The sequence below is a fragment of the Triturus cristatus genome, chromosome 7 (assembly GCF_964204655.1).
Source record: "Triturus cristatus chromosome 7, aTriCri1.1, whole genome shotgun sequence".
NCBI classification, from domain to species: Eukaryota; Metazoa; Chordata; class Amphibia; order Caudata; family Salamandridae; genus Triturus; species Triturus cristatus.
In genome coordinates this window covers 146,993,491-147,019,647 of record NC_140590.1, presented here as the reverse complement: position 1 = coordinate 147,019,647, position 26,157 = coordinate 146,993,491, and the positions used below count along the sequence as shown (strand labels likewise).

Genomic DNA, 26,157 nt, shown 5'->3' with positions numbered 1-26,157 from the left:
GGTGACGTTAGTGGCATGAGCGTGGTTTTTGAGTGTGTTTGTGTGCGGTGAGTGCTTGGGGGAAGGTGCATGCATTTGGTGTATATGTGGTGTGGACCCCATTGCCCCCATGTTACGTAAGTTGTTTGTGTACTCACCAGGCTCTGCAACTCCTTCGACTCCATGTACTCCCACCGGCGGTAGCAGGGCCATCACCTTCTCCTCCCAGGGATGATAGTGTATGGGTCTGCGGGGGGGCCCACCGCCAGTGATGTTACTCTGGGCATACTCTTCGTTCATTTTCCTCTTGACCGCCCTGCGCAGATCGTACCACCTGGCTTGGCATTCATGCCTGGTCCTTCGGATGGGTGCAACAGCATTCACCTGATCGACAATCCTCTCTGCCACATGGCAGATTTTTCAGCTATGCTGGTCTGTCTGACCAATGTTCCAAACAGCTGTGGCTCGACTGATGACTTCGTTGACAAGGAGGTCCAGCTCCGCCGTTGTGAACTTTGGATTCTTGTCTGTGGGCATGGTGTGGGGTGTGGGTGTGGGTGTGGATGGTTGTGGGTGTTTGGGTGTGAATGTGACAGTGTGTGCGTGAATGTGAAGAGGGGGATGTTTGTGGAGGAGGTTGTGTGAAGGTGTGTGAGTGAAGGTGTAGTGGAGGTATGAGTAATGTGGAGTTGTTTCTCAGTGGGGTCTGGCAGCAGTGGATCTGTTGCAAAGGCTCATGGGTTGTGTGTGTGGGCCCTTTTTATTGGTCCATTTTTGGGTGTGGCTGTGTTTGAATTTTGGTGGGTGTGTTATAAGAGGTGGTTGTGATTTGGGGCCTCTGTTTGCCTGTTTGGATATGCCAGGTCAGTCATTTAGATGTATTTTGTCATGTAGACGTGTGTTGTGGTGTTGTGCGAGTCGAATTGACCCTCCTTGTGCTGTTTTACAGTGTCCTGGTTTTGTAAGAGTATTTTTCGCGTAGGTACGATCCGTACATACGCGATGCTGGGTGAGGGTGCTGGGGTATGGTGTTGGAGTGCGGCGCGTACATGCAGTGGGGGTACGGTGCATACACGTGCGGCCCTGGGGTACGGCGCGTACATGCAGAGGTACGGCGCGTACATGGGGGGTTAAGGTGCGTACATGCGGTGGGGGTACGGTGCGTACACGTGCGGCCCTGGGGTACGGCGCGTACATGCGGAGGTACGGCGCATACATGCGGGGGTGATGCGCGTACAGGGGTGGGAAGGCGCGTACATGGGGGTACTGCACGTACAGGTGCAGGCTGGGGTACAGTGCAGACAGGGGGGTAAGGCGCATACATGGGGGGTACGGCGCATACATGGGGGGTACGGCACATACAGTTGCGGGGCTGGGGTACAGTGCGGACAGGGTGGTGTACAGTGCTGACATATTTGGGGGTGGGGGGCTGTACGGCTCGTACATGGGCATAAGTTTACCCGTGTACATGTGTGCTACTGTGTTGGCTCGTACGGGCCATGTTACGTGCGATTGTGTATTCGGACGGATGGTCGGGATCGTACTTGCGCGCTCGGACTTGTGTTTTACGATTTGCACGTAAAAATGTCCGGCTCACTCTCGTACACTTTTCCCGACGATATTCAGACGTAAAAACTTTCCGACGCACTCTCGTAGACTTTTCCCGACGCTATTCGTAGTTATTTTTCACGGACGAATCGTACTTGGCAGTTTGTACGGTACTTGTACGACTCGTACGTAAAAAAAAAACGGATACGGGTCGTACGCAAATTATTTTTAACGGATCGGAATCGGCACCTAAATGTTGGAAAGTGTTTTATTAGTAGTAGTAGGGACCTACCACTAGTAATAAGACCACAAATACAATGAAAATTTTAGTCAAGTAATCAGTAAATTATTCCCTTGCTCAACCCTTGGTAGCTGACAACAAGCAGGCAGGCTTAACTCAGGAGACTGGGTTGTAAAGCATTTAAAAACACCAATACATTAAATAAGTAAAACATAACACACAATTAAAATCCAACACATATTTTTAAAGAAAAGGTTGTATTTTTAAGATTAAAATGACACCAAAGTGATACCAAATCATTGTAGGGTACAAGAGATACTAACCATTAAAGATTAAAAGTGAAACTAGCAATTTGAAGGAAATAGCGCTCAAGGGATTGAGAAAGGTCTTGCTGGTCCGTGACAAAATCCAGAGTTCAGGTCACCCACGATGTAATACTTTTACTCTTACTTCCAGGAGTGTTTCTTGATACAGGAAAATGGTCCACACACCAGCCTAGGGTTCAGATGCTTTGGTATGCCTCTTGGGGTCTACAACTCTCAAAATGTAACTAACTTTTTACAAAAGTTGCTCTAAAAGTCTCCAAAGTTCTGGAGCTTCTTCCTGAAGCTCCTCTTGTCAGTTAAAAGTGTCCAAATCACCAATCCACTGGTCGAGAAGCTCTGAGATGGCCCTTGGGGTGTTGGGACTACAATTCCCACAATGCACCTGGTCAAATCCTTAAAAGTCCACTGGACGCACTCCAGGAAGGAGACATCTTGGCATCGATTGCCGCCAGTGGGCTCTGGTAACCTGTAGCTTTCAGGGAATCTACTACTTAATCCTTGTGAAGCCAGGCAAAGTCCTTTGGGCTGTAGTACCAGATTGTGCAGCAGATCAAGTCATTCAGAGTGCAGTCCACTGGGTGCAGATTGGGGTTCCAAGAGGGCAGTCTTTCTTCTCCTTGTTGTTTTAGGCAGTAGATCTGAGTTGCTTGCCAATTGTCCTATATTTAGTTAGTGTTCCTGGTCATCAAGCAGAGGGGACCACTGACCAATGGAATGCAGAGTGCCACCGTCATGTATGGCCACTTCCTCCAAAGTCTGACATATTCTTGCCCTAGAAAACACAATTTTTCAAAAATCTAAAACGGAGATGTTCTCTTCTGGAGGGTTAGATCTAGCTAAACCAACCCACTGGTGTGGCTAAGGTTCTCTAACACTCCCCTTCCATGACCTTCATTATTCTAATTACAGGGGGTCCTGTGTGGCTTGGGGTGCAGGATGTGGGGGTGAGCCTGTCCTGTGCTAAAGCATCAGTCTCCCTTTGAAGTCCAGTTTGGCCACTCCACCCCTAACCTGCCTTTTCCTTCTGCAGCTGTAGTTCTCCACCCACAGGAAATCCTTTGTCTCTCTAGCAGGCCACTTCACATCTCATTAAGATAGCTTTGGTCAGCAGAGGCTGGCCAATGAGGAGAGAGCAGCTGGAAGGCTTTTTGTTGGCTGGCAGACAAGAACGTTCTATAACTTCTTTTCTGTAATAGTTACTATAAATCTTACAGTGGCAATTTGCCGGCGATATCATAACTATCATTTTGAGTCTTCAAATGACATTTCTAGCTCATTCCTGTCGATATTTATTATTAAATTAACTATTCTCATGTTAAATTATGGAGCTAGTTTTCTACAGTGGGGGAAAGCTAAATTGACAGTTTCCCCCTCACCAGGGCTTATAAAACATATTTTATAATGTCCTTGTTTAGTTACAAGGCACCATACCCCTTGGGAAGCCTAGGGGAGATCTTCGGGTTGACATATGTAAAATATGGTAGTTTTAGACTTTGGAAGTACCTTCAATTCAAAAGTCAAATGTGCACATAATTTACCTGTAAAAGCAGCCATCAAGGCAGGGCTTGATTTTAAAATGACATCAGGCACCACACTAGTAGACACCAAAGTACATTAAATCTATTGGGCTGCTAAACCTACATGTTCACCCATATACTAGGGGCTTACAGGTAGGTTGTCAGTACCAATAGTAATTATACCTAATTGCCATGTACTTTTAATCAGATCACATGCCCTGGGTCTGGTTAGCAGAGCCCAGGGCACGATTAGAGTTAGAAAAACAACATCTAGTAGTCAAAATGGGGGCAAAAAGTGGGGGGACATTGCAAACAGGTCCTGGTTTCTCACAATATCGCATATAGTAAATGACAGTTTCACCAGAGTTGCAATGTATTGTTTTGAAGTGCAGGCAAAAACAATAGTATATTGTATGGAATCCGGTGAATACCTATCTCAGATGATTTCTCTCATGCTACTTGGCTTTTTGGTAGTAAGACTTTACTCTTGGAAAGCCTGATTGAGGTAATTGATCTTGATGAGGGTGGAAAGGAGTTTCATGATTCTGGAGCATAATCGACAAAAGGTCTCCTTTTTTTTAATCTGGCTGGTTCTAGTATGAGGAATTTAGCAATTCTAGAGATTCTTCAGCCCCCTGATAACTTGATCCTATTCAGCAAGTTTATTGGGCCAGAAGTGCATAGAGTTGTGTGTGTTATACATGCAATTTTCAGTTGAATCCTTGCTTCGATAGGGAGCCAGTTGAGGGCTCTGAGTGAAGGGGAAATGTGATCATAACGTTGTGTGCCTGTTAAGAGTCTTGCTGCCAAAACGTTTGATCTAGGATGTCCATCTGGCACCAATATTCTGCTTCTTGGCTATTTCGCATGGTATCGGTGGCTTCAGGAATGCGGCGGCGTCTTAACCAGTTGCGAACATCACTGATGTTGAGAATGGGGACCTGTCCAGCACCGTCTGCTGCCCACTAGGATCTGCACCATTCATTCCATCTGTAAGCCTCAACAATGTGCTTGCTTCAGGGTTGTCACAGCTATTCTGATGTCATATGTCATCTTTTCCTGTAGCAATTGGAGACTTTCAAATTCTTGTATACCATTGAGTTGTGCGAAACCCACCTGGGGCCTTCTGCTTTGTTCGTTTCAAGTACCAAAGGCTCTGTATGCACAACTCCTGTGCTTTCACTTGGCTCGCTTCTGAGGTCAGATGACTCACTTTACTCAGCTTCTGCTAAGCACAATAATACAATCTGTATTTACCTATTTTCTCTTCTGTAGCTTCCTTGCATATGACTGTCGCTGCCTTTAGAACTTCTCTGTACCTGGTTGTTGCTGCCTTAAGCGTTATTGTTCCATATGGATTATTGCTCTGCATTGTGTTGTGCTGCAGTACCTCTTTCACGACCTTACCAGCCGGTTTCTTGCTGATAAGGAAAATTCTTTGTAGGGCCTTCGTCTCCTTTGAAAACTGTGCACTGGCTGGAGTGGCGCTTTGACATACACCAATGTCAATCTTCACTTCGACTGAGGCGAATGTGGCAAACACCAGCAGTTTGCAAGCTCTCTGGGAGAACACTCTTCGTTATTCGGATTACGTATCCCATCCTCATCGCCAGTTGTAGCATCCTCCCCAGCTCTGTAGCATGTGAATGATTACAACACATTCCGCTCTGTACTACACGTCGTTATTCCTCAGAGGATAACCGTCAACTGGACATTCTGTGCATGAATTTTATTAACCACACCCAAATACTTGCGTCACTACTCTGCGGTGTCCGTCAGGAACCAAAGGGGTCCTGTCAGTCTAACTCACAAGACACTACAGGTGTTTCACTGATTTGTGGGGTGGTGGTACTGACATTTCCTAGCACGTCAGTACAATGCAATACCTCTGCCTAAAATACTGGAAATGCACGAGAGCTTCTATTGACGCTTATACAAGTTGACAAAAAAAACATCACAGAGATGTCATGTAAATAATGTTCTAGGTAATTCAAGCTTTAATTGAATGGAAATAAGGTGGTAGAAAAACTGACAAAATAATAAGCTGAATGCAAATTGGAGCACCCCAGTTCAGTATGTAAACCTATCCAAAAAAGCAATTACTGTGCGCATAAATCTGCATGAGAATGTGTAAAAAAAAACAAAAAAATAAAAAATGAATCTAGGAATGACCTTCCCTTGCAGCATTGCAGAAAATCAGCTTCTTAGTTACTGGGAAATAGGCTGCTTTTAAATACCTAGAGGGGCATTTTATGATCTGTGTCATTTCATCTATGTAGCTTCTGCATTATAAATAATGTAGTTAAGATGTAAATCGTAACTTCGTCCAGAAGCTAGTAACCTTAAGGCTTTCTGGTCCAGATGAACAGGCCCATTGATTGGAAGGGGCCCTTGGGGGTGCAGGTAAGCCTGCCAGATAATTAAAAATAATTATAGGTTCCAAAATATCATATATACTTAGTTTATTCAGTAGTATCAGTTCTTAATACGAGCCTGTGGTTGCAGGTGGTGCCCACCAAGCACTAATCTTTAGAGACTGTCAAAGTTTGACAGAGCAAGAGAGAGAAAAACACAAAAGGGGTAAGAAGGAGGAAGTAGAAAAAACAATGGTAAATAAAGAAAGCAGCGATGAAAAAGAACCTGAAAGACAGGGGCCTTGTTAGAAATTAGGGGGCATATTTACACACAGAATGTCGGAGAGCGGTGTTAAGCCACATTGGTAACGTCGTGCTCCGACATTCTGAAAACACAGGGAATGAGCTGTATGTACAATAATATGGCGCACGACTGCATGTCATCTAGCGCTGACCCTATATTTAGCTGTCTAACGCCAACCCAGGCCACCTTGCCCCCTGGCGCAATGGGGTCTGCGTTGCAGGGAATTATTGTTAATGTGCAGCAAGGGACACCTTCCTGAACATTTCCATGTGTGCTGTAGAATGCAGAAAACATAGTAACAGCAAAAACTAGGAGAAATTAATCATTTTCACTCATTGTGCCCCTTGACCTTTTGCCCCTCACGAACAGTGTCTGTCAGGCTGCACACAGGTCAGCCTGACCGACACTGTTCACTTTCAGTTCAGACAGCCAGGAGCCAGACATGCGCAAAGTGCACAGGCTCCTGGATCCTGAGCTTAACTTTGCTTGGCTGAGGAAGTCACAGCTCCTGTGGGCGTGACGTCCTCAGCTTAGCAAAGGTTCCTGAGGCCCTCCCCTCAGAGAATAGGGGTAGCGTCACTGATTGCCTCGCACCTGGGTGCTTCTGTTTTAAGCCCTGAAGTCCCCAGGGTCGAGTGTCAATCAGTGACACTTTAGCACAGAGTGGGGAGGTGTCAGCAGTCTCACTGACCCCATCCCACTCTGTGATGACATTGGGACTGCTGCCTTCCCTCTAAGGTCAGCCAATGAGGGAAGGCAGCAGTCCCAAGCCTACTGGAACCTCCGATGCAGAGCTGGCTGCAGGTAAGAGTGTGTTTTGTTTTCTTTTAAATTAATTTTTGGTGCGTGTGTGTATGTAGGAATGTTTGGTAAAGAGTGTAGTGAATGGATGTGTTTGTGTGTTCGTGCGCACGTGTGAATGCCTGGCTGTGAGTGTTATGTGAATGTGTGTGTGTGTGTGTGTGTCCTGTCTACCACCCTCCCTCCAAAACGTACTGCCCACCACTGCAGTGCAGGCTCTCTACCGGACCCTCGCAGGGCCCGCTGAGCAAAAGTACCTCAGTGCTTGTTGCAAACAAGAGATTCATCAATGTCACTTCTGCAGTTTAAGAGGTGTGTTGATTTTCTCCATGCGTTGAGGTCGATGCACCGGTTTCCGAAGGCAAGTGTTGGTTGCGTGATGAGTTGATTCCATAACCGATGCGCTGGGTTTCTCTACGCTTATCAAAGGGATGTGTCAATCGTTCTTCAGTAGTGGCAGAAATGTGGTGGTCAGTGCAGCAGTTCTGGAGATGCTGCGCAGGCCCCAAGTGTGATGCGTCAATTCTGCTCCCCCTTTGGCAGTGATGCATCGATTCTGCTCGTCGAAGTAGAGGATGCGTTGATCTTACTGGAGCAAGCACCTGGAGTCACTTTCAATGACCCAGGCAGAGGAGTAGGGTTAAAGACCTTGATGTCCCTGATTCTTTGAAGAACATGAGGCCAATCAGCTAGCCCTCAGGGACGCTACGGGACAACCAGTGGGAGCAAGCCGGCAGCAGAGAGTGCAGCAAGACAGCAGTCTTCCAGAGTAGCAGAGTAGCAGTGTAGCAAGCAGTAATCCTCAGCACTTCTTTTCAAGTGGTTTCAATTCCAGGAGCTTAATTTCCCAATCATGGATACATCAAACAAACCATGTTTTAGGGGAGAAGCACTGGTTAATAGTGGTGTTATGTTTTCTAACCTAGGCACAAGTAGCAAAGTAGCCTTTTGCTCACCTTTGTCCTACCTTGCTCTGCATAATGGTTCTAGCACTGACATTTTACCCAGTTAGGTGCTGAATAAACGTTGATTGGTTTCCTTGAAACTAGCCTAATTTATTATGCATGAGGATTCTTAGTATCATATCTCAAATACCCTGCACAAGACTTAAATAATAGGATTAACATACTGTGTACAAAAGTAATTTCTATCTTTATCCTAGGGTGACAGGGCTACTTTGCATAATTACAATTATTGATTCAGCCTCATCCATATTATCATGCTCAAAACATATCGATTGTGGTAGAACCCCCCCCAAGGCTACCTTTTTGGTATAAAAGAACTACACCTTCACTAGGAAGAAAGAGGAGATGCTTCTAAGCTGACACTGACACGGAGGTCCCTGCACGCTGAAGCTTCAACACGCAGTGGTCTGACATTCCTTGCTGGGTGTCCAACCCGTGACCAAGACGGGGTCCTTTATTCTCTCCCATCAAGTAATGGGGTTGGCTCTTTCATAGGGGATGTTTATCTTCACACCCACATACATGCTAGGTACATTGAGGTATACTTAGGTAGGGTACGCATAGTAGGAGTATGCTTGATTGCTGTCATGTTTATATGCCTGCATATGTTCACTGTTTTAGCACCATGGTAGAATTCTAGCTTCTATTTACGATTTTGGTGCTTGTAATCTCTTACATTTGCTTCTGTCTATTGTTTGTTGCAGCAAACATCTTTTATACTAGAATGACTAAGGTTCACAAAATACTTATTGAAAACGTCCCCAACGTTTATTTTGTGTACCTCTCTGAGACCCAGTGAGCGAAAAATGCTGTACTGTTTCCACCAACCATGAAAGGTGAAGGGTTGTCATGTTCAATGATTGCCAGAAACTATTCGCTCTTTGGTAGGGTTCGGAGACTTATAGTGGTACTGTGAGCTAGCTGGTCTATAGGCGGACATATCCTGTAGGGGTGTCAGAAATCAGTCTAGACACCAATCCCTCAGTTTATGTTGTCCAACAAATGTGCAGTCCTATGTATTTGTATGAACTACACAACAGTGGTAAGTTCTAAGCCAACAAAAGGAATCAGCAATATACGGGAGGTAAGCAGGCAAAACCTCTGGGCTTAGACCACTCGAAGGATGGCAGGTCTAACAGACAGCTCAAGGATTTTGGGGGCCCTGGAGCAAAAACTTTTTTGGGGCCCTGTTCGGAACAGCTATGAGTTTATGATCCAATTTCAGCTCTTTCATTCCCAAATTCTTGTGCTGACATCTAATATCCTGGAATAGTGACCTGTGTTTTCAATATTGTAACACAACAGCAGCTCACTATGGTTACTGCAAATAATCTCTATGACCCCCTCCCAATTCTTATATGTGATGTCTTGTTTTGATATGAAAATATTCTTTGTTTATAGATGTTGCATGAAACATAAATACAGCATTTCTCTGCAAAATGTATGTAATAGACTTTCATACATCACCCACATTAAAAATAAATTAAAGAAAAATGGTATTTAAAACAAGGTATTTAAAACAATCTGTTTATGAATTATTTGAGGTCATCAGAGCAAGGCTCTCTGCAAACAAGAGCTGAGTGTATCCCAGAACCCCTGAAAGGCTGGGGCCCTGGTCCAGAGCCCAAACGTCTCAGCTGAAAGAGTGAGATATAGGCACAGAGAGTGTCTGGTAGTTTATGAAAGAGGCATGAGTTTAAGAGCTTCTGAGCAAACTTTGGGTCCTTTCACATATTTTTCAAATTAAGAAATAAGCACAATGCATTGAAAATTGAGCAGTGCATCACCGGTTTTCATACGTACTTCAGATATCTCCTGGTCAACAGAATTGCTCCAACTGCTGCTGCCAACACTGCAACCAAAGCTCCGGTGATGAGAAGGACAGTTGAAGAGCTGTTACTCGCTGGAGAGAAAATGAGAGTACTAGAGTTACGCTTTTGTGGAATTCAGCAGCACAATCTGGATATAACACAACGTCATCGCAGCTATTTTAATAATACAGGCATCTTCTGACAAGACACAAGATGCTTCTTGTAGGAGTTAGAAGGATGAACATATAGTGGGTAAGACATTCTCGTTGAATATAAATCTCCAGCATGTACCAGCATCTTTATGAGTTATGGTGAAGAAGGAGCTGCTGGTTCAAAACAAGGAAGGCAACTGTGGCATCTACATGAGGGATGGATGTAAAGGAGAGGATTCAAGCTCATCAAAGCTATCTTCTCATTGCATCTATGCCACGAAGAACACTGACAAAATGTATCATTTATGAATCTTTGTACCAATAATTTTTACATGAGCTTTTTCTTAAAGAATTTGTCTGTGCAAAGAATGCCTTGCCTTTGGAAAAATGCCTTACTCATACCTATCTACCAAGGTTCAAAATTTGCACTTGAGAACCTGGCAGGGGGCCTGCAAACTCTGGGGCATATCTGCATGGGCCGGCGATAATTATCGCTAAGCGCACTTAGCGCTGGGATAATTATCGCCGGCTATCGTGTAATTTTATCACTGAGATAGCGTGCTATCAGCAACGCTTATCTCAAAAGCGATAAAATTCCTTGCGCTAACAGTCAAAAGTGAGAGCATCGCTGAAAATCCAGCGATAATCTCACACATTTTGGCGTTAGCTTGCTGGTAAGGCAGAGCATACTTAGCCATTATATCCACCTTACATTGGATATACTGGCTAAGTCAGGGTGAAAGCAGGCGTAAGGAAAGTAGCGTTAACTGTGATTAACGCTACTTTTCTTATCACTATACCTGTTAGCGATTCCCTTGATAATTGGAGAAATGACGGTTAGCGACATTTCTCCAGTTATTTTGGGATGGAACGCCCACTTTGCATCTCATTAGAGATGCAAAGGTGGGCGTTATGGGAAAGGGAGCTAAAGCAAGGAATCACACGTTAGCATGACCTTGATGATTAAGCGATAAAATTATCGTCACTTTTCGTCCGAAAACGAATGCTAAAGCAGCGATAATTTGTCATCGCCAGTTTGCTGATATGCCCCTTAGATCTTTGATTTTACATCTGGCCCATCATGTGGCAGGACGAACTGGTGTGTGGCTGCTTGAAAGGATGAAGAATGCAGACATGAGTTTGAGCTACCAGTGCATATTAATGTTGCTTTCTTGCTGACTGGATGTGCTCATCTCAGCGTTACCTCTTGAACTTGCTCTGGCAATCAGTATTATACCTCTCTGTCATAGCCCTCCTGAATTGTCTACTTATCAGCTATCTTTTAGAAATGGGGGTCAAAGTAGGGACCCTTCCTTCTAGTCAGAGTAAGGACATTAGACACCCAAAATAATCCCTGCTCACCACCTTGGCAGCTTGGCACAAACAGTCAGGCCTATATCAAAGGCACTGTGTACAGTATTTCTACATAACACACACAATAACACAGTGAAAACGCTACAATTGGACACCACACAAGTTTAGAAAAACAAAGTATCTTTATCTAAACCAAACAAGAGCAAAACGATAAAAATCCAACATACACAACTCAAAATATGAATATTAAGAGGTTTTAAGCAGCTCTGATCATAGAACTCTATGGATGCATGATGTTTAAACAAAGAACCTCAAATGTGTCGAAATCTACAAGATGAAACAGCCACTGAGGAGGGAGGCGCCGGAAAGCACAGCGATGGGTCGGTGCCTGAGTCTTTGGCGGGGATGTGCGACAGCTCTGCAGCAGGCAGGAGTGATGTGTCGAAGTACGACTGTAGGGGGAAGTGATGTGTTGATTCCAAGACGGTTCTGGTCTGTGGGTGCTGTGTCGGAGCGATGCGTGGAAATCTGGGACATGCTAACGATCTATGCAGCGGCGACAAACAGGCGCTATATCGATTTCTTTTGCCACAGTCCCAAGACTTGTCAATTCTTTCAGCCGCAAAGCAGGACCTGCAACGGAGTCAGTGAGGGAATCTAAGACTTCAGAGACAGCACATTGGACACATGCTGCGGCGGTTTCTTTGGCTTCAGACAGACGCTCCATTGATTATTTCATCCGCACAGTGGCTGTGTGTGGAAATTTCTCCCGCACACCAGTGCTGCGTCAGATAAACAGGCTCTGGCAGGGTGATGCATTGATTTTGATGGTTTCTTGAATCTTTTTTCAGAAGAACCAATCTCCAAGGGCCCACAATTGGCACCACAATGCAGATCAGAACTCCCAGCTGTGGAGCGCGCAACCAAGATGGCCGCGTAGGTGCGAGGCTCCCGAGGACCTCCGCGACCTCCTGAATTAATCCTGGCTATATCCTGTCCTTGTTGAGGGGACTGTGTCGGTGAACCCGAGCTGAGGCGCCACCCGTTTTCCGTGTTCGAATCGGACCCCGAACACCGGTGGGAGCGCCGATCGAAGGTTGCGGCCTTCTCCGCGCCGGCCCCCCGGATTGGAGTAGTGGGGCGATCCGGGGACAAAGTGAACAACAGCGGCGGGCACGGCTGGGCGACTCGCGTACCCCGCGCTTTCACTTTCACTTTTGCGCCCTCCTCGCCTCCAGCGAGGTAGGGTCGCGAAGCGGGGTGCGGTGGTGTGGCCGTGTCTAGGTGCCCGGCTGACCCGCCAGCTGTGGGACGTCCTGCGGTACAGTGGCCGCCCTCCCCCCCCCCGGACCCCGTGAACTGGTTTATCGGCCCTTTCGGGGAGATTGGCACGACGGTGGGAGAGCAAGCATGTCCACCAAACAAGATGGCGACCGGGCGAAGGTGAAGACGACCCGCCGCGGCCCGGCGCACCAATCCAACAGTATGGACCGCTATACTCTCCAGAAGGGATCTCCGGAGACATCGCGCACATCCCTGGCGGGCCTGACGGAGACATCTGCCCAGCCGGTGGACCCGACCCTCCGGGACGTCATGGGCGCCATCGCAGAGATGAAGGCCTCGGTGGACCAGCGCTTCGACACCCTAGCGCAAAAAATAGACTCGGTCCTTGTGGATGTGAGCCTGGTGAGGGCCGACCTGTCTAAGACGAATGACCGGGTCGATTCCCTGACCCACACCACAACGGGCCTCGAGACGGATGTGGCGGCCCTCCAAAAGGAGGTGCGCCGGCTTGGCCAGGCGAGCGCCCTGATGGACCGGCGACTGGAGGATTCCGAGGGTCGGGCCAGGAGGAATAATGTTCGCATTGTGGGGGTGCCGGAGGGACGAGAGGCGGAGGCCGCAGACCTTTTTGTGGAAGACTTGATCCTTACCCATCTGCAGCCTCGGGGCCTGAGTAAGCTTTTTGCGGTGGAGCGTGCTCACCGGGTCCCTGGGGGCAGGCCGAAGGCCGGTGCCCCGCCGCGGCCTCTCATTGCCCGGGTCTTTAACTTTCGGGACAAGGACGCTATCCTGCAGACCTCCAGGCAACAGGGACCGGTCAAGCTTGACAACATGGATGTGCGTTTCTACCCAGACTTTACTCCGGCGGTCCAAAAGCAGAGACTGAGTTTTCTCGGTGTTAAACGTCGCCTGCGGGACCTGAACCTGAAGTACTCAATGCTCTTTCCAGCTAAGCTGAGGGTGGAGGTGGATGGTCGCACGCACTTCTTTGATCGACCCGAGGCGGCTGGGGACTGGTTGGACACTCTGCCTGATGATCGGGGCTGGGGGGGTGGGGGGGGTGCGGGCGGTGGAGAGGGCCTGCCGGATCAGAATTAAGGGGTGAATAATAGGCCCTGCTCGGGACAATACTTCTTTACCATTTCTTGATCGTGTATGTTCCCCTCCTATGGAGGTCGTACGGGGTCTGTTGGGGGCTTCCCTCCTCCTCTGGGGTACTAGTTAGTCTTTCTCTATGGGGCGACAGGCACACTGCACTTTGGGGGGGCTGACTGGGCTCATGCAGGGGTGCAGGGAGGGGGGAGTTCTGTTGGGATGGGGGGGGGTGTGTTGTTTGTTCGCACTGCAAGGCAAACCCTTTATTGTATTGCTGTTCTCGAAATGCTCTGTGGGGGACGACTGATTGCTTCTACGTATGATGGGGGGTAGGGATCTGGCTGTGTTGTCCTGGAATGTTAACGGCCTGGGGGATCGGATTAAGCGTGGTGTGGTCCTGCAGTTCCTGAAACGTATATCGCCAGATGTTGTCTTCCTGCAGGAGACACACCTTATAGGTAACTCCTTCCATGCCATGAATCGGCGAGGCTATCGTTTGGTGGCCCACTCGGGCTTCACTTCGGGATCGCGGGGGGTGGGTATCATGATTAAGAACTCGCTCCCGTTGGAGATTGATGAGGTGCGCCATGACGAGAGGGGACGCTACACTGTCCTGGTGGGTAGAATGGAGGGTAGAGTGTTTGTTTTCATGTCAGTGTACGTCCCGCCTGGGTTACAAGCTACTACATTTGCGGACCTGGGGCGCCTCCTCCTAGACCTCCCGGGTGGCCTGCTGGTGGTGGGGGGGGACTTCAATGCGGTAGTTTCTGGGTCTATGGATCGTCACCCCCCTAGGGACCTCCCCCGGGCACAGGCGTGGCTGTCCGGCCTTTTAGACACACTGGGCCTGGTGGATTGCTGGCGCCTAAAGAACCCTACGCAGCTGCAATACACTTTCCACTCGGGTGCCCATGGTAGCCTCTCGCGACTTGACTACATCCTGGTCCCGGCGGCCCACGCTGGGAGGGTAGGAGAGGTGTGCCATCTGGCGCGGGGTATTTCAGATCACTCCCCATTACTGTTACATTTTGATGTCTTCCCGAGGGGGGAGGGCAGGGTGGCCCCAATCAATGCATGGTACTTGCGAGACCCCACCATTCGTGCCGACTTGATCAAATCCTTACAGCGATATTTTGACGAGAATGTGGGGTCTGTTCCTTCGGCCATCTCCCTGTGGGAGGCCTTTAAGGTAGTCCTCAGAGGGGAGGCCCTCTCCTTTATCTCCCATGCCCGGAGGCGTGAGCGGGAGGAAGTAACCCGGGTGGAGGCCGAGATTGTGGAACTGGAGGGTGACTTGGGGAGCGGGGTCACGGATGCCAAGTTGCATGTTTTGCACCTCAAGCAGGCGGCCTATAGGGCCCTCGTCACGGAGGCGGCCAGGGGCCTCAGTAGAGAGCAGCAGGGACGATTGTATGATGTGGGCGATAAGGCGGGTAAATTGATTGCGTGGTTGGATAAGAGGGAGAGAGCGAGTCGTGTGGTTCCTTTGATTGAGAGGATGGATGGTGCGCGTGTCACCGAGCCGGAAGCCATCGTCTCCTGCTTCGCGGATTACTTCCGCGAGGTGTACTCCCCGGTTTCCCCCTGCTCGGAGGAAGATTCCCATTCCCTGCTTCGGGACATAGCGCTGCCCTCCCTTTCGGTGGCGGACAGGGATTCGCTGGACGCCCCTCCCACCTCGGACGAAATTGCCCTGGCTATTCGCTCGGTCGCATCCGGCAAGGCCATGGGCCCTAATGGTCTCCCCATCGAGCTTTATAAGCTGCGCCCGGATGTACTGGCGCCCCACCTGCGCGCGATGTTCCTGGCGGCCCGCTCGCAGGGTTCCCTCCCGCCGGACCAGCGTCTGGCCACGATCGTGGTGATACACAAGGAGGGGAGACCCCGTGAGCGGGTCACATCCTACAGGCCAATTTCGCTCTTGAACGCGGAACCCAAAATCCTCGCCAAGGTGTTGGCCAACCGGTTGGTCGGTGTGGTGGGCGACTTGGTCCACCAAGACCAATCTGGATTTATACCCCATCGCAACACGGCTCTTAATCTGCGACGCTTGCACGGGGTGCTCGCGCGTGTCCCGTTTGTGCGGGAGCCGGCCATCTTGGCATCCTTAGACGCCACCATGGCGTTTGACACGCTTGAATGGCCATACATCTGGGCGATGCTGGCGAAATTCGGATTTGGCCCGGGGTTCATTAGCTGGGTCAAATTGTTGTATTCGGGCCCATTGGCGCAGGTGGTGGTGAATGGGCGAGTCTCGGCCCCATTCGAGCTGGGGCGGGGCACGCGTCAGGGTTGCCCCTTGTCGCCGCTCCTGTTTGCACTGGCCTTGGAGCCCTTGGCGGAGTGGCTACGGTGGCACCGTTCTATCCGTGGTCTCCGCTGGACCCCTGAGTATGAGGACCGCGTGTCCCTCTACGCCGATGATATCCTTTTGTACCTCGCCTCCCCGTGCAAATCGCTGATTGTCCTGGTTGATGTTTTGCGCTCCTTCGGGCGAAACTCAGGCCTTGTCATCAACTGGGCGAAATCCTGCGTATATGTGCTTTCCGGGGAGGCTCCGGCCCTACCGCGTGACTGCCCGATCCAGATTGCCTCCCAGGGGTTCCGGTACCTGGGGATATATATCACTCTAGACCCGGAGGCCCGCTATGAGCGGAACTTGTTGCCCCCCCTCCAGCGCTTGCGAGAGGATGTCGCGCGTTGGCGGCGTCTTCCGCTTTCACCACTTGGCCGAGCGGCCTTGTTCAAGATGATGTCCTTGCCGCGCTTCCTGTACGCCCTCCAGAACACTATGGACTTGGTACCAGCGCGCTACTTCCGCGAAGTGGAGGGCCTACAGCGGCGCCTGTTCTGGGACGGGAGGCCGCGTATTGCTCTGGCCAAATTGACGCTCCCGTGGTACGATGGGGGGGTCGCCCTCCCGGACATTAAACGGTATTACTGGGCCTCCCAGCTAGCTGCAATCAATCATGGCCTTTACGGGCCCGCCTTGAACCCGGCATTTGAAATGGACAAGATGCTCCTGCCCGGTGGCGATTACAATCGAGCGCTCTACTCTGGCGCGCCCGACTCCCGTCTGACGGGACCGACGCGTGTCATGGTGCGTGTATGGCACGCGGCTAATGCAGCTATGGGGTGGAAGGACCGTTTGACCCGGGCGTCACCGCTATATGCGTCTGAGAGGTTGGGCTCCCTGTGGACATCGAAGGGCTTCGAGAAGTGGGACACGATCGGAATCAGCACGGTGGGAGATCTCTGGACGAGGGGGGGTTTCAAGACTTTTGAGACGCTGCAGACGGAGTTTCAGCTGCAAGGCAGTGAGTACTTTCGATACTTGCAAGTCCGCCATGCGCTGGCCTCCGTCTTCCCGGATGTTGCATCCATTCCGGAGTCTTCCCCCCTAGAGGACAGGGTGCTGGATGGCCATGTACCAGACAGCACGATCTCCCTTATATATAAAAAACTGATCAATGACAGATCGTGCCTGCTCGTGCCTGCTGACTGGCCTCCGCGAGGCCTGGGTTGCCGATGGGCTGGAGCTGGACGACGAGGACTGGATCTCCGCGGTGGCCTCTCCGAAGGAGGTGGCCATCCCGGCTCGCCTTCGCTTCGTCCAGCTTAAGATCCTTCACCGGGTTTACGTCACGGGGCCGAGGCTTCTACATATGGGCTTTGCTGGTGACGGATTGTGTAAGCGCGGCTGTGGTGCTTTGGCAACTTTCATGCATATACTGTGGGAGTGCCCGAAAGTGGAGCGATTCTGGCGTGGTGTGCATGAGGTTTTGCGTGTGGTTACGCGTGTCGCACTGCTGCCTGAAGCGAGGAGATGCTTGCTGAATGTGTGGGAACCAAACGATTATTCGGTCCCGCAGACGCGGTGGGTGACTCTGGGATACATGATAGCGAAGCGTGACATTGCCCAGTTGTGGGGATCCCAGAGGCCCCCGGCGGTGTTGGCCTGGAAAGAACATATGGATTGGTGTATGTTTCGTGAAAAGGTAGTGTATGTGGCGAGGGGTAAGCCTGGGGCGTGGGTGAAAATCTGGAGCCCCTGGAACGCCTACCGTGGGGGTATTTGTGAGCCGCCACTGCTACCGGCCGCCTCGCCAGCCCCATCCCCCTAGCCGACCCCCTCCCTCGGCCGTGGGCACGTGGTTCCCCAGTCCATGCTATACTCCCATTCCCCTCTTCAGAGTCTTGCTGCTGGTTAGGATCCCCCATTTACGGAGCACGTACTGTCACTTGGATCGCGGGTTGCCTTGCGGGTGTGGTTATTTTTGTGTTGTTCTGTTTGACAAAAGGAAACCGTATTGTGGGTTAGGAGTTATGTGGCCTACGCTATTGATGTCACCTGATTTGCCAATCTGCTCCGCCAAGAGACTCTCACTGTATGTCTATTATATGCCTTTGCTACTCTAGCGGCCGGCCGGATGGTTGTAGGCCCATACCTGTAACTTTTTCATCGTGCAATAAACGGTTTCAAAAAAAAAAAAAAAAAAAAAAAAAAAAAAAGAACTCCCAGCTGTGGAGTTGAAGGATACTCTCTTTTACATATATAATGAGAGACTCTTGAATATAAACTTTTGTAGTTGAAAGAGTAAAACAATAAAGTTTTACTGATATATACATAAAAAAAGTTTTACTTCTACGTAAAAAAACATCTTTCCATGTGAGTATAGCAACACGTGATACGTTCCAATTACGTTTTGCCGTTCCATACGTAGTTGCATCATCGCGTAACAACACATGACTGCTTCACGCACGCACATAACGTTTTAAAATCTCACAGCAGTGCTGGCTATAACATTTTTGGGGAAATCTTTCAAGAATAGAAGAGAACATTGAGGCGCATCTTCTCCGTACGATGATCTTTCATCATTAGGTTGGTAAAATAGGAACCGTTACTCGTTAGTACTGCATTAATAATGCACTTTATTACGCTTGCTCGAAACGTTCTGGTACCTTGAGACGTGTTTAAATGTAAAGAATAACTTAGACTGAGTCTCCCAAAGAAAAAAGTTATAAAGTCCTATTGCGTAAACGATGCATTTAATTATGCTTGCTTAACACGCTTTGGTACTTGGAGACATGTATAGATGGAAGAAATAATTTAACTAAATTCACCAGTAAAAAAGGTGTTAAACCTCATAGCCAATACACTGGGAATTTGTTCATGGGATTGCTCACCTGGTTTGAAAGTCTCTGTAATTTGTTCTTAAATTAATCGTAACTTATAAATTCGAAATTTACATGTTGCCTTTCTGTTTTGTAAGCTACAGACTAAATCGTGGAAAAGAATGAACATTGATTTCCTATCATCTAAAGAAAAGATTAATATGAATCTATATCATATACATCAATAACATAGTTAGGTAGGTAATATTATGCCCTCCTTCTTATTAGTTTGAACTCCATGAGCGAAATTAAAACTCTGATAACGATTAATAAAATGAATAATATATACGTTTTTGAGCTACTCACATATTATATGTATATATTACTTTAGATAATATTGGGGTTTTTCTGCTGCCTCTTCAATTTCCGCTATAAATATAAACCGCAAACGCCTAGGATGATCGGCAAATAATTACGCCATCATAAGGTATTTATTTAGGAGGTCTTAACTTAATAAAACTTATAAAACATATTTATCAATTCATTCATCCTCTGTTCATTTCTCACCCATTTTTCGTTCCCAGTGATTATACACATTTCGTTAATAGAATTCTTCATAAACACGAGTATTTACTCCTCAATCATCAGTAAGTCTACAAATTATCTATGTCTTATTTTCTAGGTCTTGTACCTTTATCTTCTTTATTAAATAATGTTTCATTACACTGCTCTTGGGTATGCCTACTTCTCATTAATCTTTTGATAATATTCTTTATCATGGCATTTTCTTCTTCTTTTTTTTTTTTTTTTTTCCTCACCCAGTTTCTTTTTCCATGGTGTATAGATGGCAACTATCAATTTCTATATAAAGGGTCTATATTCTCAATATTCACTTTATCTATGGTATAGGGTTACCATAGAGGTTCTTATCTTCTCTTTTTACTTTTTTCTCCTTATCATTTTTAGATCCTATTGGAGAACTGTTGCTTCTAGTTTTGGAAGAGCTGATTCTATCTTAAAAATGTTGTTGTAAATCAAAATACTATAGTAATGTAATTATAAACCCAGTGTACCTCTTAAATTTCAGGAAAAAATTGTGTGGCTTTCCTGACGAAGGCGCCAGTGCGCCGAAACGCGCAAAGATAATCTACTGCCGCATTATATTTTAATGAACTGTTGATTTATTCTTGTGTTATTGTATTAGTGATTCAATTTTTGTGGTTATTATGCACAAGTTTTATGGTGTATGAACCTAATAATATCAACAGAAATAACCAGAGAAAATTGTTTATTTTGAGATATTGGAAAAATGTGTTCCTTTTTTAATCTGTGATTGTAAATGGCCTAAAAGTTTTTTTTATATAACAAATTACCTTTTCTTTATAATAAAGAAAAATATTTTTATTTACATCCATTTATTGGTACACTGTGCTTTATTAGACAATTTTAGGTTTTGTTTTTTGAAAAATACATTTATTGTGACATTTATCCTATTGTGATTGCCTAGGAAGTTATTACCCACATGGATGTAGTCCTACTTAGCCATACGGCAGTTGGCTTGCAAAATCTTTTTAATGGTCTGCAGGTCTACGTAGAAGAGAACAGCCTCTCAATAAACCTAAACAAAACCAGGACCATGACATTCAACAGTAAACGAAAAAAGAACCATCTATGGTACCTGGGTGACAAACACATTGAATCCGCGGAGGTTTATAAGTACTTGGGAGTCTACTTTGACAAAGAAGGATCATTCAGGCGTCAACAGGAAGAGATTAAAAGGAAAGGGATGATTCTTGCTCAAACCATGAAAGGCCTATCAGCCAAACTACTGGGCCCTACGCTGAGTCCTCTCTTGGTGGTAGCACGGGCTAAAATCCTTCCCACTATTACCCATGGCAGTGAAGCATTGCGCGGAAGAGACACCAACCTTTTGGACAAAACGCTCGTAAAAGCCTACAGAACTATGTTCAGCCTCCCGACTTATACCTCCCCAGCACAAATTCGATTGGAGTTCGGCCTTATAAAGCAAACTTGGGCCAGCTACGGAGTATATATTAACTGTTGGAACAAAATTAGAACATCAAACCCTAAAACCTTAAACCACCTGCTGTGGCAAGAATTACAACAGAGGGAGAACTCACCAGCTAGACGTTACTTGCAGGAGGCTCTGGCCAACACTGGTTTACTGCCGCTATGGGATACACACAGTCACCACTCAGTTTTCAAAACATTAGTGTGGAAGGCATTGAAAATACAGTCATTGGTGGAGGACAAAGCTGCCTATTCTGCCAGAGCGCATGAATGGATGACTTTGAATTCGTACAGGACTTTAGCCCCACAACAATATTTTAATTTGGGCTATTCAAAAGCACATAAACTAAAATTTTTAAAGCTACGACTTGGAGTGATGCCATGCACACAGCACCTCCCCCCATGGAAAAGGGACCTGACCTTTACAGTATGCAGTTTATGTAAAAAAGGACAGGGGGACATTACCCATACCATTTGTTCTTGCACGGAAACACTTCAAGAAAGGAGGCAACTGTTAAAAATTCCCTTTAATCAAAGGGGGATTCAGTCAAGGAGGCAGGCAGTATTGGTCTGCTTTGACCCAGCATACCCACAATTGAACATTAGACTAGTCATATTTCTTGAAGCAGCCCGGGCAAAAATACCAAACTGACATCAAGATCTTTGGGCACCACAGCCTTAGGCCCATCAGCTTTTGTTGGGGGTGATCCAATTGATGTAGGCATCTGGGATACTTGCAAAGGTGGCTACTGTACGTTTAAATTTGTATTTTAACTTGTAAAGATAATAGAAGCGCTTTTATTAACAGAGTGATGATATTTTACGGAGGTCGTATATTATACTATACATATGGTTTTTAATTTTGCATGTATTGCATTGGTTTTAAGTAACTTTGCAAATAAATAAACTTCACCATAGTAGAATGAGTAGCAAGAGTAGGTGCATTAACAGCAAAACAAGGGGAAGTACTAAACATTTTATTTTTCTAATTATTGGTCAACCTAATAGTAGTAATAACAATATAATAATATACTGCAATGTAATAATAATATTGATAATAATAATAATAGAAGCAATTACATTCTTATTAGAAAAGTTGTTTTCCTGTGTAAAGCAAATATTCTAAGCAATGAGTGAGGCAGTAAACTGTATCGTGAGAATAAAATCGAATTTGACATTTGCATTGTGGAAATAATTAAAAAAGTAAATTTGGTTTTTTTTTGGACAGTTTCCCTTAACAACATGATTCTGGCGCAAAGTTAATTTCATTGCCATGGGGAGCTTTTGTGTGTGTGTGTGTGTGTGTGTGTGTGTGTGATTAGGGACTGCATTGCTTTAATGGTTATGATCTGTTTTTATAAGAAAAACTAAACTATTTATTAATAGAGTTTTGTGGCATTTATATTGATGACAGGATAAGACTGAGGAAGGATTTAATATGATTAAAGTCCAAACCATGAGAGGGAGCCGGGTTTTGAATGGTAGTGTCTTGAGTGGCTAGCAAGAAATCTAGGGATACTTCTAAATATTAAATAGAATGGAAACAAGAGTTGAGCCTGGGTGAACTCCATATTACCAGGAGATGTAGTCTGGCTTCAATGGGTCTCAGCAATTATACCTAGGTTTTATGAAAGATCATGCAGTATAAAGACAATGTTAAATATTGGGTTCCATGGACAAAGCACCAAGTCTGGGACGAGAGGGCGATGCTCCGGTTTAATCCAGGATGGAAACGATGTGTCAATCCTTTCCATGTGCTGACCGCAATTTGGTGATTCCGAATTTCCGAGCCAATGAGGTGGTGCAGAGTTTGACTTGCTGGATCCACACCTCCCTGGCATCAATGGTGATGGGTTGATTTGGATGTTGCGGAAGGTGATAGGTTGGTGTCCAATGTTGAAGCACAGGTTCTGGGAGATGCAGCACTTTAAACTCACTTCCAAGGGCCTGGGACTGGATTGGCACCACTTGGCAGAGCAGGAACTACAGCAGGTAAAGTCCAGGTGCTTGGATGAAGTTGAAAGGTGAAGTCTTTAATATCCCAGAGACTTAAGCAACAGGAGGCAAGCCAACAAGCCCTTGGAGAAAAATAAGTTCTTAGGATGTAGAGAGCAGGTCTAGTCCTTTTCACTGTTAGTCAGAAAAAGGAGATCTCCCTTGGATCTCAGAGAGCCAGCAATCATACACACTCAACAAACTTCTTGTAAACAAATTGCAGGGCAAGAATCAGAATCAATGAAACGAACAAGTTATAAAAAATTCATTTATTAAAATAATTCACAAAGGTATTCCACCTGGCGAGCCGTTGTACATATCAGTTAAAAAACAGATAAAAAATGGTTTCACCCATAAACATACAATTGAAATCAATAGGGTTGATCAAATAAAAAAATATAAAAAATGGTACACACTAATATGACGTACCAACAATGGAAGTCACTCTCAGTACATGATAAATGATTCATAAAACACAGAAAACAAGAAAATTGGGAAAGAGAAGAACAGAGAAAGAAAAATTGTTCCAACTCAACAAAGAAAATCACTAAATCAGAAAATCATCGGTTGTGATCCCAATACAGATATAATTATGTTGCATATACGCCACAACCCATATTCTCATAGATTTTATCCGATTTTTCTTTTTTTTGTTAGAGCATCGACGCGTTTCGGTAGGCCACAGGTAAGGCCAACACCTTCCTCAGGATATATTGCTTGATCCCAATTTTATTCTTAACGGTTCCGTTTTCTTTAAGGAATTCTTTTACACTTGCATAAAAACTTGTGCCATATGGCTAATATTTCATCGGTGAACTTTTGAATATTGTGCTCGTCAGAGTCTGTTACCGATAGGCCTTTAGTGCAGCCAGATTCTGTAGGTGCACTTCCTTGACCAAGGTTTTCACTGTTTTTAGAAAATGATAGATAGTTGTCCTAGCAGATATCTTTAGGGCTACTGACACACTTCCCACGAGGAGTTGAAGGAACCTCCGATATAGAGTGTCCCTTTAAATAGTTCAGGAAAACTTTCCAGCGTGGTTAAGGTAGAACTTGGATCCAAAGCGTCCCTTAACAGGGCTCTACGCGGTCCGTAAGATGGATTCCTTCAAATATTATGAACAAGTCCTTTTCACTTCCAGGCAAGAATCAGCAGTCCAGCACAGTAAAGCAATAATCAAAGTGGAAGTCCCTCCTACAACACAGCAATCACTAGACAGCAGGCCAACATAGCAAAGCAGATGGCAAAGTAGCAGTCCCTCCTATAGCACAGCAGCTCTTCTTCCTGGCAGAATGTCCTTAGTTCCTGCAGTGTTCTGAACTTGTGGGTCAGAGGCCTAGTACTTATACCCATTTTAGTCTTCGAAATACTGTACTTCAAAGAAAGGTCTTGGTTGTACACAAGACCCTGCCCTCCCTTGCCCTGGCTCCAGACTCACTCCATGAGGGTATGCAATCCTTTGTGTGGGGACAGGACACCTTCCTTTTAGATACAGGTGTCTGCTCCTCCCTCCCCTCCTGATCAGGCAGTCCCATCAACATGGAGATGGCTAGGAAGTCCTTTCCTTTGTGAGTGAATTTCTAAAGGGACCCAGCCCAGATGTGTATTCCAGAGTCAGGCAGAAAGCACCAAATTGTTTAAGTAAGATAATGTCAACTTTCTAAAAGTGGCATTTTCAGAACTACACTATAAAAAACAACTTCACCATAAGTTGTATTTTTAAATTGTAGTTCTGGAGACACTAAATTTAGTTTTCCAATCTTCTTTGCATTGTAAACTTACAATTATAAAATGTAACAAGCCAGACCCAGTGTTGTCCAATGGGAGAGATAGGCCTTGCAGTAGTAAAAAACAAATTTAAGAATATTTCACTACCAGTACTTGAAAGTACATTTCACACTTTTTACATACACTGCACCCTCTCCATGGGCTAGGGCCTTCATTAGGGGTGACCTATGTGGAATAAAAATAGATGATTTTGGCCTGGCAAGTAAGTGAACTAGCCAGGTCAACATGGTGGTTTAAAATTACACACACAGGATCTGCAGCGGCAGGCCTTAGACATCATTAAAGGGCTACTTAGCTGGTGCAATCAGTGCTGCAGGCCCACTAGTAGCATTTAATTTACAGGCCCTCTGTACTTCTAGTGCACTTTACAAGGCACTTTAAAGTAAATTAAATATACAGATTGTGGCTAACACAATCATGCCATGCTTTATAGATAAAGAGCACACTTTAGCACTGGTCCTTAGTGGTAAAGTGCTCAGAGTCCTAAACCCAACATAAACAAGGTGAAAAAAAGAGGAGGAGGAAGGCAGAAGGTTTGTGGTAACCCTGCAAAAAGGGACATTATCCAAAAGACGGGATTATGCTGTGAAGCTAAGATAGTGGTGCGGGTAATTCATTGAAAATAAGATATGGATTGCATGTAGGGTCCTGTAATACATTATATGTGTTAGTCTGCCAGCAGAAATAAATGTGATTACGACTCCTTGGGAGCCAAGCCTGTGTTAAGATAGGTGCAGAGGTGACATCCAGTGCACACTCTCAGATGGTATTTCCAAGCCTGCACAGCGTCCCTCACGACCAATGGTTGTGTGAGTTGGCGGGCACTTTTATATGGAGGTCTAACCATTGAGCCCTACTGCTTCCACTACTTCCTCCACTATGCCTTTGTGGATTACAGCGATAGTGCTCCAACATAAAAAGCTTGACCATCTATCTGTGCCTACAGAAGAGAGGTGGTATTACTGAGAGGAAAAGCTTTGAAATGATCCTATATATTCAAGCTCAGGGTGATATTTTTTGGAAAGTATCTGTTCTAGAACCTCTTGTCCTCTCAGCATGCTGGTGAGACACACATACATGCCATTGCCCATGTGTGCAATGATTCCACTGCAGAGGCTGTGGGTGATAGACAGAAATATCGCCATTCTATCCACCATTCTGTTCCAGAGGTCCCAGGTAACCACCCCACCCCTTCAGGAGGTGAACATATCCTTTTGATGTGCACATTGTTTAAGCCTATGCACGATTGTCCTCTGAAGGTGTTTACCATTAAAACTATTTTCCTCATTGGGGATGTAGTTAAGCCACCTAGGATGGCCACATTTCTGTAAGGCTGCAGATGAGCTCCAATCTGTCCTAAATGAAGTTTCTGTATGGGTTGTTTTGAGAAATGATGTCTTGAAAACGTTTACTAAGATTCATCTGATGGTTTAATTAAGATAATTTCCTTAATGAAACTTGTAAGAAAAAAAATAATTCTCAAATGCCTGTTTAGGGATTGCCTTCGGGGAAGTAGTCAAATTGGAATTGAAAGGA

The 26,157-nt window shown here is 46.2% G+C and overlaps 1 protein-coding gene across 6 annotated transcripts in view; it reads right to left on the bottom strand.

The window, feature by feature from the left end:
* The window catches only part of LOC146809066 (uncharacterized), a 461,119-nt gene that overhangs the window by 101,016 nt on the left and 333,946 nt on the right, over positions 1-26,157 (bottom strand). For all 6 annotated transcript variants that reach the window (XM_085615871.1, XM_085615870.1, XM_085615869.1 and 3 more), the window contains one exon: positions 9,839-9,938. In XM_085615871.1, coding sequence (XP_085471997.1) covers positions 9,839-9,938 — 100 coding nt within the window. The remainder of the gene's footprint in view (positions 1-9,838; positions 9,939-26,157) is intronic.